Here is a 17184-nt window from a genome sequence, read left to right as displayed (position 1 = left end):
CCACACATTGTCCTCAAACATCTCATTTCCAGCACATCCATCCTCCTGCGCACAACTCTATCCATAGCCCACGCCTCGCAACCATACAACATTGTTGGAACCACTATTCCTTCAAACATACCCATTTTTGCTTTCCGAGATAATGTTCTCGACTTCCACACATTCTTCAAGGCCCCCAGAATTTTCGCCCCCTCCCCCACCCTATGATCCACTACCGCTGCCAGATCCACTCCCAGATATCTAAAACACTTCACTTCCTCCAGTTTTTCTCCATTCAAACTCACCTCCCAATTGACTTGACCCTCAACCCTACTGTACCTAATAACCTTGCTCCTATTCACATTTACTCTTAACTTTCTTCTTCCACACACTTTACCAAACTCAGTCACCAGCTTCTGCAGTTTCTCACATGAATCAGCCACCACTGCTGTATCATCAGCGAACAACAACTGACTCACTTCCCAAGCTCTCTCATCCCCAACAGACTTCATACTTGCCCCTCTTTCCAAAACTCTTGCATTTACCTCCCTAACAACCCCATCCATAAACAAATTAAACAACCATGGAGACATCACACACCCCTGCTGCAAACCTACATTCACTGAGAACCAATCACTTTCCTCTCTTCCTACACGTACACATGCCTTACATCCTCGATAAAAACTTTTCACTGCTTCTAACAACTTTCCTCCCACACCATATATTCTTAATACCTTCCACAGAGCATCTCTATCAACTTTATCATATGCCTTCTCCAGATCCATAAATGCTACATACAAATCCATTTGCTTTTCTAAGTATTTCTCACATACATTCTTCAAAGCAAACACCTGATCCACACATCCTCTACCACTTCTGAAACCACACTGCTCTTCCCCAATCTGATGCTGTGTACATGCCTTCACCCTCTCAATCAATACCCTCCCATATAATTTACCAGGAATACTCAACAAACTTATACCTCTGTAATTTGAGCACTCACTCTTATCCCCTTTGCCTTTGTACAATGGCACTATGCACGCATTCCGCCAATCCTCAGGCACCTCACCATGAGTCATTTTTTTTTTTTTTTTTATTATACTTTGTCGCTGTCTCCCGCGTTTGCGAGGTAGCGCAAGGAAACAGACGAAAGAAATGGCCCAACCCCCCCCCATACACATGTATATACATACGTCCACACACGCAAATATACATACCTACACAGCTTTCCATGGTTTACCCCAGACGCTTCACATGCCTTGCTTCAATCCACTGACAGCACGTCAACCCCGGTATACCACATCGCTCCAATTCACTCTATTCCTTGCCCTCCTTTCACCCTCCTGCATGTTCAGGCCCCGATCACACAAAATCTTTTTCACTCCATCTCTCCACCTCCAATTTGGTCTCCCTCTTCTCCTCGTTCCCTCCACCTCTGACACATATATTCTCTTGGTCAATCTTTCCTCACTCATTCTCTCCATGTGCCCGAACCACTTCAAAACACCCTCTTCTGCTCTCTCAACCACGCTCTTTTTATTTCCACACATCTCTCTTACCCTTACGTTACTTACTCGATCAAACCACCTCACACCACACATTGTCCTCAAACATCTCATTTCCAGCACATCCATCCTCCTGCGCACAACTCTATCCATAGCCCACGCCTCGCAACCATACAACATTGTTGGAACCACTATTCCTTCAAACATACCCATTTTTGCTTTCCGAGATAATGTTCTCGACTTCCACACATTCTTCAAGGCTCCCAGAATTTTCTCCCCCTCCCCCACCCTATGATCCACTTCGCTTCCATGGTTCCATCCGCTGCCAGATCCACTCCCAGATATCTAAAACACTTCACTTCCTCCAGTTTTTCTCCATTCAAACTCACCTCCCAATTGACTTGACCCTCAACCCTACTGTACCTAATAACCTTGCTCTTATTCACATTTACTCTTAACTTTCTTCTTCACACACTTTACCAAACTCAGTCACCAGCTTCTGCAGTTTCTCACATGAATCAGCCACCAGCGCTGTATCATCAGCGAACAACAACTGACTCACTTCCCAAGCTCTCTCATCCCCAACAGACTTCATACTTGCCCCTCTTTCCAAAACTCTTGCATTCACCTCCCTAACAACCCCATCCATAAACAAATTAAACAGCCATGGAGACATCACACACCCCTGCCGCAAACCTACATTCACTGAGAACCAATCACTTTCCTCTCTTCCTACACGTACACATGCCTTACATCCTCGATAAAAACTTTTCACTGCTTCTAACAACTTTCCTCCCACACCATATATTCTTAATACCTTCCACAGAGCATCTCTATCAACTCTATCATATGCCTTCTCCAGATCCATAAATGCTACATACAAATCCATTTGCTTTTCTAAGTATTTCTCACATACATTCTTCAAAGCAAACACATGATCCACACATCCTCTACCACTTCTGAAACCACACTGCTCTTCCCCAATCTGATGCTCTGTACATGCCTTCACCCTCTCAATCAATATCCTCCCATATAATTTACCAGGAATACTCAACAGACTTATACCTCTGTAATTGGAGCACTCACTCTTATCCCCTTTGCCTTTGTACAATGGCACTATGCACGCATTCCGCCAATCCTCAGGCACCTCACCATGAGTCATACATACATTAAATAACCTTACCAACCAGTCAACAATACAGTCACCCCCTTTTTTGATAAATTCCACTGCAATACCATCCAAACCTGCTGCCTTGCTGGCTTTCATCTTCCGCAAAGCTTTTACTACCTCTTCTCTGTTTACCAAATCATTTTCCCTAACCCTCTCACTTTGCACACCACCTCGACCAAAACACCCTATATCTGCCACTCTATCATCAAACACATTCAACAAACCTTCAAAATACTCACTCCATCTCCTTCTCACATCACCACTACTTGTTATCACCTCCCCATTTGCGCCCTTCACTGAAGTTCCCATTTGCTCCCTTGTCTTACGCACTTTATTTACCTCCTTCCAGAACATCTTTTTATTCTCCCTAAAATTTAATGATACTCTCTCACCCCAACTCTCATTTGCCCTTTTTTTCACCTCTAGCACCTTTCTCTTGACCTCCTGTTTCTTTCTTTTATACATCTCCCACTCAATTTCATTTTTTCCCTGCAAAAATTGTCCAAATGCCTCTCTCTTCTCTTTCACTAATGCTCTTACTTCTTCATCCCACCACTCACTACCCTTTCTAATCAACCCACCTCCCACTCTTCTCATGCCACAAGCATCTTTTGCGCAATCCATCACTGATTCCCTAAATACATCCCATTACTCCCCCACTCCCCTTACTTCCATTGTTCTCACCTTTTTCCATTCTGTACTCAGTCTCTCCTGGTACTTCCTCACACAAGTCTCCTTCCCAAGCTCACTTACTCTCACCACCCTCTTCACCCCAACATTCACTCTTCTTTTCTGAAAACCCATACAAATCCTCACCTTAGCCTCCACAAGATAATGATCAGACATCCCTCCAGTTGCACCTCTCAGCACATTAACATCCAAAAATCTCTCTTTCGCGCGCCTGTCAATTAACACGTAATCCAATAACGCTCTCTGGCCATCTCTCCTACTTACATACGTATATATATATATGGGAACTTCGGTGAGGGGCGCAAATGGGGAGGTGATAACAAGTAGTGGTGATGTGAGAAGGAGATGGAGTGAGTATTTTGAAGGTTTGTTTAATGTGTTTGATGATAGAGTGGCAGATATAGGGTGTTTTGGTCGAGGTGGTGTGCAAAGTGAGAGGGTTAGGGAAAATGATTTGGTAAACAGAGAAGAGGTAGTGAAAGCTTTGTGGAAGATGAAAGCCGGCAAGGCAGCAGGTTTGCATGGTATTGCAGTGGAATTTATTAAAAAAGGGGGTGACTGTATTGTTGACTGGTTGGTAAGGTTATTTAATGTATGTATGACTCATGGTGAGGTGCCTGAGGATTGGCGGAATGCGTGCATAGTGCCATTGTACAAAGGCAAAGGGGATAAGAGTGAGTGCTCAAATTACAGAGGTATAAGTTTGTTGAGTATTCCTGGTAAATTATATGGGAGGGTATTGATTGAGAGGGTGAAGGCATGTACAGAGCATCAGATTGGGGAAGAGCAGTGTGGTTTCAGAAGTGGTAGAGGATGTGTGGATCAGGTGTTTGCTTTGAAGAATGTATGTGAGAAATACTTAGAAAAGCAAATGGATTTGTATGTAGCATTTATGGATCTGGAGAGGGCATGTGATGGAGTTGATAGAGGTGCTCTGTGGAAGGTATTAAGAATATATGGTGTGGGAGGCAAGTTGTTGGGAGCAGTGAGAAGTTTTTATCGAGGATGTGGGGCATGTGTGCGTGTGGGGGGAGGGGTGAGTGATTGGTTCTCGGTGAATGTAGGTTTGCGGCAGGGGTGTGTGATGTCTCCATGGTTGTTTGATTTGTTTATGGATGGGGTTGTTAGGGAGGTAAATGCAAGAGTTTTGGAAAGAGGGGCAAGTATGAAGTCTGTTGGGGATGAGAGAGCTTGGGAGGTGGGTCAGTTGTTGTTCGCTGATGATACAGCGCTGGTGGCTGATTCATGTGTGAGGCTGCAGAGGCTGGTGACTGAGTTTGGTGGGGTGTGTGGAAGAAGAGGGTTGAGAGTGGGTGTGAATAAGAGCAAGGTTATTAGGTGCAGTAGGGTTGAGGGTCAAGTCAATTGGGAGGTGAGTTTGAGTGGAGAAAGGCTGGAGGAGGTGAAGTGTTTTGGATGTCTGGGAGTGGATCTGGCGGCGGATGGAACCATGGAAGCGGGGGTGGGTCGTGTGGTGGGGGAGGGGGCGAAAGTTCTGGGGGCCTTGGGGAGTGTGTGGAGGTCGAGAACATTATCTCGGAGAGCAGGAATGGGTGTGTTTGGGGGAATGGTGGTTCCAGCAATGTTGTGTGGTTGCGAGGCGTGGGCTGTGGATAGAGTTGTGCGCAGGAGGATGGATGTGCTGGAGGTGAGATGTTTGAGGACAATGTGTGGTGTGAGGTGGTTTGATCGAGTGAGTGGCGTGAGGGTGGGAGAGATGTGTGGAAGTGGAAAGAGCGTGGTTGAGAGAGCAGAGGAGGGTGTTTTGAAGTGGTTTGGGCACATGGAGAGGATGAGTGGGGAAAGATTGACCAAGAGGATGTGTGTGTCGGAGGTGGAGGGAACAAGGAGAGGGGGGAGACCAAATTGGAGGTGGAAAGATGGAGTGAGGGGGATTTTGTGTGATCGGGGCCTGACCATGCAGGAGGGTGGGGGGAGGGCGGGGAATAGAGTGAATTGGAGCGATGTGGTGTGCCGGGGTTGACGTGCTGTCGGTGGATTGAGTCAAGGAATGGAAAGCTGTGTGGGTATGTATGTTTGCGTGTGTGGACGTATGTATATACATGTGTATGGGGGGGGTTGGGCCATTTCTTTCGTCTGTTTCCTTGCGCTACCTCGCAGACGCGGGAGACAGCGACAAAGTATTAAAAAAAAAAGAAAAAAAAAAATATATATATATATATATATATATATATTTTTTTTTTTTTTTGCTTTGTCGCTGTCTCCCGCGTTTGCGAGGTAGCGCAAGGAAACAGACGAAAGAAATGGCCCAACCCACCCCCATACACATGCCTTGATTCAACCCACTGACAGCACGTCAACCCGGGTATACCACATCACTCTATTCTTTGCCCTCCTTTCACCCTCCTGCATGTTCAGGCCCCGATCACACAAAATCTTTTTCACTCCATCTTTCCACCTCCAATTTGGTCTCCCTCTTCTCTTCGTTCCCTCCACCTCCGACACATATATCCTCTTGGTCAATCTTTCCTCACTCATTCTCTCCATGTGACCAAACCATTTCAAAACACCCTCTTCTGCTCTCTCAACCACGCTCTTTTTATTTCCACACATCTCTCTTACCCTTACGTTACTTACTCGATCAAACCACCTCACACCACACATTGTCCTCAAACATCTCATTTCCAGCACATCCATCCTCCTGCGCACAACTCTATCCATAGTCCACGCCTCGCAACCATACAACATTGTTGGAACCACTATTCCTTCAAACATACCCATTTTTGCTTTCTGAGATAATATTCTCGACTTCCACACATTCTTCAAGGCTCCCAGGATTTTCGCCCCCTCCCCCACCCTATGATCCACTTCCGCTTCCATGGTTCCATCCGCTGCCAGATCCACTCCCAGATATCTAAAACACTTTACTTCCTCCAGTTTTTCTCCATTCAAACTCACCTCCCAATTGACTTGACCCTCAACCCTACTGTACCTAATAACCTTGCTCCTATTCACATTTACTCTTAACTTTCTTCTTTCACACACTTTACCAAACTCAGTCACCAGCTTCTACAGTTTCTCACATGAATCAGCCACCAGCGCTGTATCATCAGCAAACAACAACTGACTCACTTCCCAAGCTCTCTCATCCCCAACAGACTTCATACTTGCCCCTCTTTCCAAAACTCTTGCATTTACCTCCCTAACAACCCCATCCATAAACAAATTAAACAACCATGGAGACATCACACACCCCTGCCGCAAACCTACATTCACTGAGAACCAATCACTTTCCTCTCTTCCTACACGTACACATGCCTTACATCCTCGATAAAAACTTTTCACTGCTTCTAACAACTTTCCTCCCAAACCATATATTCTTAATACCTTCCACAGAGCATCTCTATCAACTCTATCATATGCCTTCTCCAGATCCATAAATGCTACATACAAATCCATTTGCTTTTCTAAGTATTTCTCACAAACATTCTTCAAAGCAAACACCTGATCCACACATCCTCTACCACTTCTGAAACCACACTGCTCTTCCCCAATCTGATACTCTGTACATGCCTTCACCCTCTCAATCAATACCCTCCCATATAATTTACCAGGAATACTCAACAAACTTATACCTCTGTAATTTGAGCACTCACTCTTATCCCCTTTGCCTTTGTACAGTGGCACTATGCACGCATTCCGCCAATCCTCAGGCACCTCACGATGAGTCATACATACATTAAATAACCTTACCAACCAGTCAATAATACAGTCACCCCATTTTTTAATAGATTCCACTGCAATACCATGCAAACCTGCTGCCTTGCCGGCTTTCATCTTCCGCAAAGCTTTTAGTACCTCTTCTCTGTTTACCAAATCTTTCCCTAACCCTTAGAAAAGCAAATGGATTTGTATGTAGCATTTATGGATCTGGAGAAGGCATATGATGGAGTTGATAGAGATGCTCTGTGGAAGGTATTAAGAATATATGGTGTGGGAGACAAGTTGTTAGAAGCAGTGAAAAGTTTTTATCGAGGATGTAAGGCATGTGTACGTGTAGGAAGAGTGGAAAGTGATTGGTTCTCAGGGAATGTAGGTTTGCAGCAGGGGTGTGTGATGTCTCCATGGTTGTTTAATTTGTTTATGGATGGGGTTGTTAGGGAGGTGAATGCAAGAGTTTTGGAAAGAGGGGCAAGCATGAAGTCTGTTGGGGATGAGAGAGCTTGGGAAGTGAGTCAGTTGTTGTTCGCTGATGATACAGCGCTGGTGGCTGATTCATGTGAGAAACTGCAGAAGCTGGTGACTGAGTTTGGTAAAGTGTGTGAAAGAAGAAAGTTAAGAGTAAATGTGAATAGGAGCAAGGTTATTAGGTACAGTAGGGTTGAGGGTCAATTCAATTGGGAGGTGAGTTTGAATGGAGAAAAACTGGAGGAAGTGAAGTGTTTTAGATATCTGGGAGTGGATCTGGCAGCGGATGGAACCATGGAAGTGGAATTGGATCATAGGGTGGGGGAGGGGGCGAAAATCCTGGGAGCCTTGAAGAATGTGTGGAAGTCGAGAACATTATCTCGGAAAGCAAAAATGGGTATGTTTGAAGGAATAGTGGTTCCAACAATGTTGTATGGTTGCGAGGCGTGGGCTATGGATAGAGTTGTGCGCAGGAGGATGGATGTGCTGGAAATGAGATGTTTGAGGACAATGTGTGGTGTGAGGTGGTTTGATCGAGTAAGTAACGTAAGGGTAAGAGAGATGTGTGGAAATAAAAAGAGCGTGGTTGAGAGAGCAGAAGATGGTGTTTTGAAATGGTTTGGTCACATGGAGAGAATGAGTGAGGAAAGATTGACCAAGAGGATATATGTGTCGGAGGTGGAGGGAACGAGGAGAAGAGGGAGACCAAATTGGAGGTGGAAAGATGGAGTGAAAAAGATTTTGTGTGATCGGGGCCTGAACATGCAGGAGGGTGAAAGGAGGGCAAGGAATAGAGTGAATTGGAGCGATGTGGTATACCGGGGTTGACGTGCTGTCAGTGGATTGAATCAAGGCATGTGAAGCGTCTGGGGTAAACCATGGAAAGCTGTGTAGGTATGTATATTTGCGTGTGTGGACGTGTGTATATACATGTGCATGGGGGGGGTTGGGCCATTTCTTTCGTCTGTTTCCTTGTGCTACCTCGCAAACGCGGGAGACAGCGACAAAGAGAGATGAGAGAGCTTGGGAAGTGAGTCAGTTGTTGTTCGCTGATGATACAGCGCTGGTGGCTGATTCATGTGAGAAACTGCAGAAGCTGGTGACTGAGTTTGGTAAAGTGTGTGGAAGAAGAAAGTTAAGAGTAAATGTGAATAAGAGCAAGGTTATTAGGTACAGTAGGGTTGAGGGTCAAGTCAATTGGGAGGTGAGTTTGAATGGAGAAAAACTGGAGGAAGTGAAGTGTTTTAGATATCTGGGAGTGGATCTGTCAGCGGATGGAACCATGGAAGCGGAAGTGGATCATAGGGTGGGGGAGGGGGCGAAAATTTTGGGAGCCTTGAAAAATGTGTGGAAGTCGAGAACATTATCTCGGAAAGCAAAAATGGGTATGTTTGAAGGAATAGTGGTTCCAACAATGTTGTATGGTTGCGAGGCGTGGGCTATGGATAGAGTTGTGCGCAGGAGGATGGATGTGCTGGAAATGAGATGTTTGAGGACAATGTGTGGTGTGAGGTGGTTTGATCGAGTAAGTAACGTAAGGGTAAGAGAGATGTGTGGAAATAAAAAGAGCTTGGTTGAGAGAGCAGAAGAGGGTGTTTTGAAATGGTTTGGGCACATGGAGAGAATGAGTGAGGAAAGATTGACCAAGAGGATATATGTGTCGGAGGTGGAGGGAACGAGGAGAAGAGGGAGACCAAATTGGAGGTGGAAAGATGGAGTGAAAAAGATTTTGTGTGATCGGGGCCTGAACATGCAGGAGGGTGAAAGGAGGGCAAGGAGTAGAGTGAATTGGAGCGATGTGGTGTACAGGGGTTGACGTGCTGTCAGTGGATTGAATCAAGGCATGTGAAGCGTCTGGGGTAAACCATGGAAAGCTGTGTAGGTATGTATATTTGCGTGTGTGGACGTGTGTATGTACATGTGTATGGGGGGGGGGGTTGGGCCATTTCTTTCGTCTGTTTCCTTGCGCTACCTCGCAAACGCGGGAGACAGCGACAAAGTATAAAAAAAAAAAAAAAAAATATATATATATATATATATATATATATATATATATATATATATATATATATATATATATATATGGCAAAAGGTGAGGTGCTTTAAGAACTGACAGAGTGCATGTACAATGCCTTGTACAAAGTCATGGGAGAAAACAATGAAAGTCCAAATTACAGAAGCACAAGTTTGTTGAATATACCTGGCAAAGCATACAGGAGAGTGGTAGTGGAAGGGGTGATGTTCTGAACAGTGCAGCTGATTAAGGAGGAGCAATATGGTTTAAGGAGAGGTAGGTGTGTGTATGTGACAAATACTTGAAGAAAGAGTGACTTGCACATGGCATTACGGATCTGGAAAAACACGATAGGGATGATCGCGATACATTATGGAAGCTGCTTCAGATACACAGAGTAAATGTAAATTTACAAAATGCAGAGGGATTTTACCATGAGAGTAGGACATGCATGTGCATCAAATGGGATGGTGGGTAGTTCCTGGTGGAGTCTTTGTCATGGATTTGTGAAATCACCAATGCTGTGTAATCTGTTCATGGATGGGGTAGTAGGGATGGGACATAGGTGAATCATTTTCTGTTTGCAGACAACAAGGTCTCTGATGGCAAACTCTAAAGAGAAACTTAAGAAGCTCATGACTAAGTTTGGGGGAGTTTAGAAATGAAAAATTTTAAGTTAATGTAAATAAAAGTATGGTCATGATTTCCAGCAGAGAGAGAGAGATACGAGGATGAATCAAGCGTAAGTTTAAATGGAGAGGAGTAAGGGTGCTCTTGATACCTTACAGTGGATATGGTAGTGAACAGAAACATAGTGACTGAATTTAGTCACAAAATAAGAGAGGAGCTATGGTCTTGGGTGAGTTAAGGAGTGTATGGAAGATCCACATCAGTTGGGGAAAAGATGGTTATGCATGATAGTAAAGTCCAAAGTCCCGACGGTGTTGTATGGACGTGAGTCTTGGGCCTTGAATATAAAAGAAAGGAAAAGAGTTGGGATGCTGGTAATGAAATGCTTCAGGACAATATGTGACAAGCTGGGTTGATCATATTCAAAATGAAACTGTCAGAGAAAGGTGTGGCAGTAAATGTACTATGATCAAGAGAGTTGAAAAGGGCATGCTAGAATGGTTCAGCCGCATGGAAAGACTGAAAAAGAGTACTTAATCTTTATGTCAGAAGTAGAAGGTGCTAGATGTAGGGGAACACTGCATATAAGATGCAAGATTGGAGTGAAAGAGGTTTTGGGGAAACAGGGTCCCACACTTTCAGAAGGATAAGAAGCATGCATCAAACAGAATAAGTTGGAGCCATTTGGTATACATGGGTCAACATATTAACAATGAGCTGAACTGGGGCATATGAAGCGGCTAAGATAAACCATAGCTTAGTCTGTGGAGTTTGTCTTTGGATAGGAGTCTCTGGTTTTAGTTACTAATTTCAGGACAAATGTAGACTGGGTGTATGAGGCCATATTCCTTTGTTCCTGATATGACATGCTAAAGCAAGTATGACAGGTAAAAAAAAAATATATATATATATATATATATATATATATATATATATATATATATATATATATATATATATATATATATATATATATATATACACATACATAAATGCCCATATATGCACATATACACATCAACATAAACATACATATACATACACATACACAGACATATACATATATAGACATTCCTATGAGTCCACGGGGAAAATGAAACTCGAATTTTTCCCAAGTGCACTTTTGTGTAATAATCACATCATCAGGGGAAACACAAGAGAGAAATATAACAGTCAGTTGGTAAATGGCATCCTAGCTTCGTCTCTTTGATGTATATCAACTGACTGTTATATTTCTCTCTTGTGTCTCCCCTGATGATGTGATTATTACACGAAAGTGCACTTAGAAACTTTTCGTGTTTCATTTTCCCCGTGGACTCATAGGAATATCTTGATCACGTGCAAAATTGTGATCCTTTCCAATATATAGACATGTACATATTCATACTTGCTTGCCTTCATCCATTCTTGTCGCTACCCCGCCCCACAGGAAACAGCATCGCTGCCCCCAGCTTCATTGAGGCAGCACCAGGAAAACAGAAAAAAGGCCACATTCGTTCACATTTAGTCTTTAGCTGTCATGTGTAATGCACCAAAATCACAGCTCCCTATCCACATCCAGGCCCCACAGACCTTTCCAAGGTTTACCCCAGATGCTTCACATGCCCTAGCTCAGTCCATTGACAGCACGTTGATCCTGGTATACCACATTGTTCCAGTTCACTCTATCCCTTGCATGCCTCTCACCCTCCTGTATGTTCAGGCCCCGATTGCTCAAAATCTTTTTCACTCCATCCTTCCACTGCCAGTTTGGTCTTATGCTTCGCTTTGTTTCCTCCACCTCTGACACATATATCTGCTTGTCAATCTTTCCTCATTCTCTCCATATATCCAAACCATTTCGACACACCTCCTTCCGCTCTTTCAACCACACTCTTTTTATTTCCACACATCTCTCTTACCCTTTCATTACTTACTTGATGAAACCACCTCACACCACATATTGTCCCCAAACATCTCATTTCCAACACATCCACCCTCCTTTGTACAACCCTATCTATAGCCCATGCCTCACAACCATATAACATTAGAGATAATATACAACCATAAAATAAAACATTAACCATTAGATTGTTAATCCATACACTGATAATTTAGCTAGGTGGAGTGCATTGATAGGCAGATGGTAGATGCAGGAATGAGAGCTTTATAGTTAGTGATCCTGAGACACTGAGAAGCATAGTATGGTATCTGCATATGGTGAGTTTAGGACAGTTTTCCTCTCTACTACAGTATAGTACAGTATCAATTTTCTGTTGAGATACTGATGTGGTACAATAACTTAATTGCTAGATTGGAATCACTTTCAGCTTAGAATTTTAACAGTTTCTTCAGATTCTTCTTTAAGTCATAGATGGTGTATTTACCATCACCATATTCAGGACATTTTTGTCACTGAAGCCCCTTTATCAAGCTTCTCTATAATTGATACTTTCTAGAGGATGGTTAGTGGATCATGCTTGCATTTGCTAGGACTTGTTATGAGGGAGAGATCTCTTGGAATCCATAATGAGGGCTCAGAATGTCATAAATTGTCAAAATAAGGAAGATCGCAGGCATAATTAGTGTGTTCAACTGAACAAGGATGTTGACCCTGCAAATATAATGTGCCTGATAGAGACTCCATGGCTAGCTGAAAGATACAGAACTAAAGTCAATCATTCAGTAAGAGTCCTTTTATTGCCTAGTTTCTTCATCTAAAATATTTCTTTATTAGGCTTTGCTGTAAATTACATGAACCATAACTGTAAGGTGTACATAAATGAATATATAAAAGTGAGTCATTATATTAGCTGAGTGCCCACACTATTGCAACTGCTAACCACGGTTGAACAAAATTTCGTGAGTAAACAATTGCTGCTTCAGTTTGCACAATAATATTCTCTATTTTTCTTAGATTCCTAGTCTTGATAATTGTTTTATATAATGTTCTGTTACAATTAGCAGGAAATTACTTGAACCATAAGCATAAAGTTAGGGGAATGAACTCAGTGTTACAATGGCCAACCATGGCTGACCTTGTTGTGAAGTGGTCTCTTCTTTGATAATATAATAAATTTTTTTTGCGTAGGTTCATATTCTTAATCTTCTTTATTTTCAATTTTTTTCTTGTTGATTGATCCTTGCAAACCAAAATTGAAAAACATACTTTATTTTGAATATTTTGTTGTCTCGAATTACAGATACCAGAGATTTTACTGCAATTTGATTTTTTTTTCTCTTTTTTTTTTACTTTCCAAACATTATTCTCCTATTCATATTTCACTTTAAGTAACCTTGTGCATTATAGGTAGGTTTGAGTTTATTGAGGGAGTTGTGTCGAGATGCACATCAAGGGAGGGAGGAAACATATTTGAAGTATATAGAGGAATGCAGTGTTGAGTTGTCAGCATATGAATGCATTTAGTCATTTGTAGAAGAAAGCTGATCATTGATACAAATGAGAGAAAGTGAAGGAAATAGGAAGGAACCTTGAGGGACACTGCTGTTGATGGAAAAAGAGAGAGAGACTTATCCATCAGCTGCCATGGAAAATTATCAGCCAAAGATGAAGCTAGGTATTAGGAAGGGAAGCTAAAAGAGGGTAGCTTAGAGGTGAGACACCAATACCACACAATGTCAAAATTTTGGATATTTCAAGGGCAACTAAATAGATTCCCTAAAATCTTTCAAGGATGATGACCAGACATTAGTAGCACGGACACAATAATTATGATTAAAAGAAGACTGAGATTTAAGAAGTCAAAACTTCACCCATACCATTTCCTTGTGTGTGTTATTTTCAATGTTTCTTAGCTTGCGGTTTCTTATTTTTACCGTTCTGTCGTGATGTACAACCCCATAGCATATTAAAGATGTTAAAGGTAGTCTAATTCTACTGTGTACCACATGATAATCAGACATTCCTTCATTTGCACCTTTGGATGCATTGATGTCAGTACATATTTCTGAAAGTATCTTGACTATAGCTACATTATGAAATTTGTACATTCATTTTATCATATGTACTTGTGAGTAGATTTATATCAGCAAAAGATGATTATGATATTTAATGATAATTGCATTATTACATGACAGCTAGAGACTGAGTGTGAACGAATGGGGCCTTTGTTGTCTTTTCCTAGCGCTACCTCGCACATATGAGGGGGAAGGGGGTTGTTATCCATGTGTGGCGAGGTGGCGATGGGAATAAATAAAGGCAGACAATATGAATTATGTACATGTGTATATATGTATATGTCTGTGTGTGTATATATATGTGTACATTGAGATGTATAGGTATGTATATTTGCATGTGTGGACGTGTATGTATATACATGTGTATGTGGGTGGGTTGGGCCAATCTTTCGTCTGTTTCCTTGCGCTACCTCGCTAACGCGGGAGACAGCGACAAAGCAAAATAAATAGATAAATGAATAATATTTAGTTCACTCTTTAGATGGGTTCAGACAGTTTCTGTTTCTCTCAGCACCATTCTACCCAGCACCATACTGTTTCTTGTTATTCCTACCACTATTTACCTTACATGCAGAGAATGTAAAATTTTCATGGATTTTTATTGACTGGGACAGAAATGATACCTTTTTTGTGTGTGCTCTTACCACTATATCCTAGTATAATCAGCATTATGAATGTGTATTCCACAAATAAAAAGAAATCAGATTTACCATACCAATCATAACAGTGCAGAATTAATTATTTCATCTTTTTCCAGAAAATGCAACCACTCCTTTTCCTCAGATAGTTACATCCTTTGTATAACTCCTCCCTCATATGTCTGCACTAGACCAAATTTTTATGATACAGTTTCTAGCATAATCAAGAGTTTCATGCTCTTACTTTCTTCAGTTTCAAAGATATTTGAATTTCAAATACTCTCAATTTTCACAGTGATTACACTCTAAGAATTTATACTGTTGTGAAATGTTTTTTTTCCTTCTTTCCAAATGCAGAGTTATTTTTTGGATTTTTTCATATATCTATATTTGAAAATGATATTAGAAATCCAAATGGTTGTTTTCTGTATCATTTGTAAGACTCTTAGTAATATTGAAGAATCACTACATATCTCAAATGTTTTGGTACTTTAGCCTTATTAATTGTATAGCATAATTAAAAGAAACTAATGAATTTTGCTTCTTTGATAATTACTTTGACAGGTAGAAGAACACAAGTCAATTTTTCAAAAATATGCAAACTTAGTGTGTGATGCAGTGGCCATTAGTGGACTCACATTGTCCAGTAGAGAGGCCAATGTAGTCATGGATAAGTGCCAGTCCATTTTATCCCCACTTGTTCCTGAAGATAAGAGGAAAACCAATAGCGATCTCTTTGCTCACCTTATCCTGCGACCATTACACCACATACAGGAATATGTTGAGTTTCTCATAGCCATGAAAAATGACTGTGAGACTTATTACTCTCCTTTCATGTTAGACAAGATCAAGATCGCTCATGCTCACTGGAGGCAGTTGTCTAATGCAGCACAAAAAAATCAGGTAAGAATGTGGTATATATTGTTAAGCTTACTCCCATTATTAATAACCTTAGAGATATATGATATCCTGAAAACTTTGATTAGACTAAAATGTGTATAGAAATATCATTCCAATTATGCTCAAGTGTAATGATCTGATTAAGGTATTACATTTCTTTTACAGTGACTGACATGATTCAGGGAAAACATGCTGTAGTCAAAGACCAGCTTGGGTAAAAGAGGTAAAATAAGGGAAAAAGAAAGTAGAAGTTGGTCAGGGCTCTGCAGCCATTTGTAGATTTGACTTTTAAAGGAAGAAAGGTCATATGAAGAAGGAAAGACAAAAGGAGGATGAAAGTTCCAGAGCTTAGATGTTCAAGGAAAGAAGGTGATATCTTAATAGTTAAGTCTGGGGTGGCCAATCTATGCACAGAAACTATGGGAAACAACAGGCACACGTGCCTCGCATCTAAGCTTTCTGGGTGGGAAATGCAGACAGTTCAAGAGCATAGTATCCAAAATGATACTTGTAGGGGGAAGAAAGAAAGAATTCTACCTCCGTATTTCCTACAAGTTGTAGAAGGCGACTAAAGTGAGGGGGAGCAGGGAGCTTAAACCCCCCTTGTATTCCAATTTCTTAAATAGGGAAGAGAAGGAGCCAAGCAGGGAGTGCTCACCCGATTCAAAGGCTCAGCCTGGGGTGTCTGAATGTGTGTGGATGTAAGCAATATGAAAAGAGAGGAGAGATTGGTAGTATGATTGAGGAAAGAAACCTGGATGATCTGGCTGTGAAGGGAACAAAGCTCAAGGGTAAAGGGGACGAATGTTTTGGAAATGTCTTAGGAGTAAAGTCAGGGGTTGGTGAGAGGACAAGAGCCGAGGAAGGGATAGCATTACTCCTAAAGCTGAAGTTGTCAGAGAGTGTGATAGAGATTTGTGCTTATGCATCTGGCCATGAGAAGAAAGATCACAAATGGCAAGTGTTTTGGGAGGAACTGAGTGAGTGTGTCAGAAGTTTTGATGTAGAAGACCAGGTATTAGTGAGGGGTGATTTAAATGCAAAGCTAAGTAATGTGGCAGTGGAGGGTATAATTGGGGTGCATTGGGTGCTCGGGGTTATGAATTAAAATGGTGAACAACTTAAAAAGGACTGATGAATAGGAGTGCTTGGTATAAAAAGAAGGATCTTTGCAAGTATACATGTGTGAGTAGGTTTGATGGTCATTGGTGATTACTGGATTACATATTAATTGAAAGACTTTTGGATGTAAATGTGCTGAGAGGGGGATATTCAATTTGAAGAGGTTTATGAAAAAGAGGAAACAATGTCAGGAAGAAGAGAGTGGTGAGAGTGAGTGAGTTTGGAAAAGAGAATTGTGTGAAGAAATGCAGGAGAGATTGAGTGTGGAATGGCAACAGGTGAGGGTAAATGGAGCAAGGGGAGTGGGGGAGGAATGGAAGGTATTAAAGGAAGGAGAGCTGTCATGTGCTAGAGATGTGTTTGGCATGCAAAAGGTGGGAGGTGGTCAGATTAGAAAGGATGGTGAGTGGTGGAATGGGAAAGTAAAGC

At 41.8% G+C, this 17184-nt stretch overlaps 1 protein-coding gene across 1 annotated transcript in view; it reads left to right on the top strand.

Moving 5' to 3' along the window:
• The window catches only part of Als2 (Amyotrophic lateral sclerosis 2), a 231493-nt gene that overhangs the window by 117153 nt on the left and 97156 nt on the right, over positions 1–17184 (top strand). The window contains exon 10 of the mRNA XM_071666251.1: positions 15298–15636. Within this exon, the coding sequence (XP_071522352.1) occupies positions 15298–15636 (339 nt within the window). The remainder of the gene's footprint in view (positions 1–15297; positions 15637–17184) is intronic.

Source organism: Panulirus ornatus, chromosome 11 (genome assembly GCF_036320965.1).
Source record: "Panulirus ornatus isolate Po-2019 chromosome 11, ASM3632096v1, whole genome shotgun sequence".
In the NCBI taxonomy this organism is placed as follows: domain Eukaryota; kingdom Metazoa; phylum Arthropoda; class Malacostraca; order Decapoda; family Palinuridae; genus Panulirus; species Panulirus ornatus.
The sequence above is the reverse complement of the archived record's forward strand: the minus strand, read 5'-3'. Positions and strand labels throughout refer to the sequence as shown.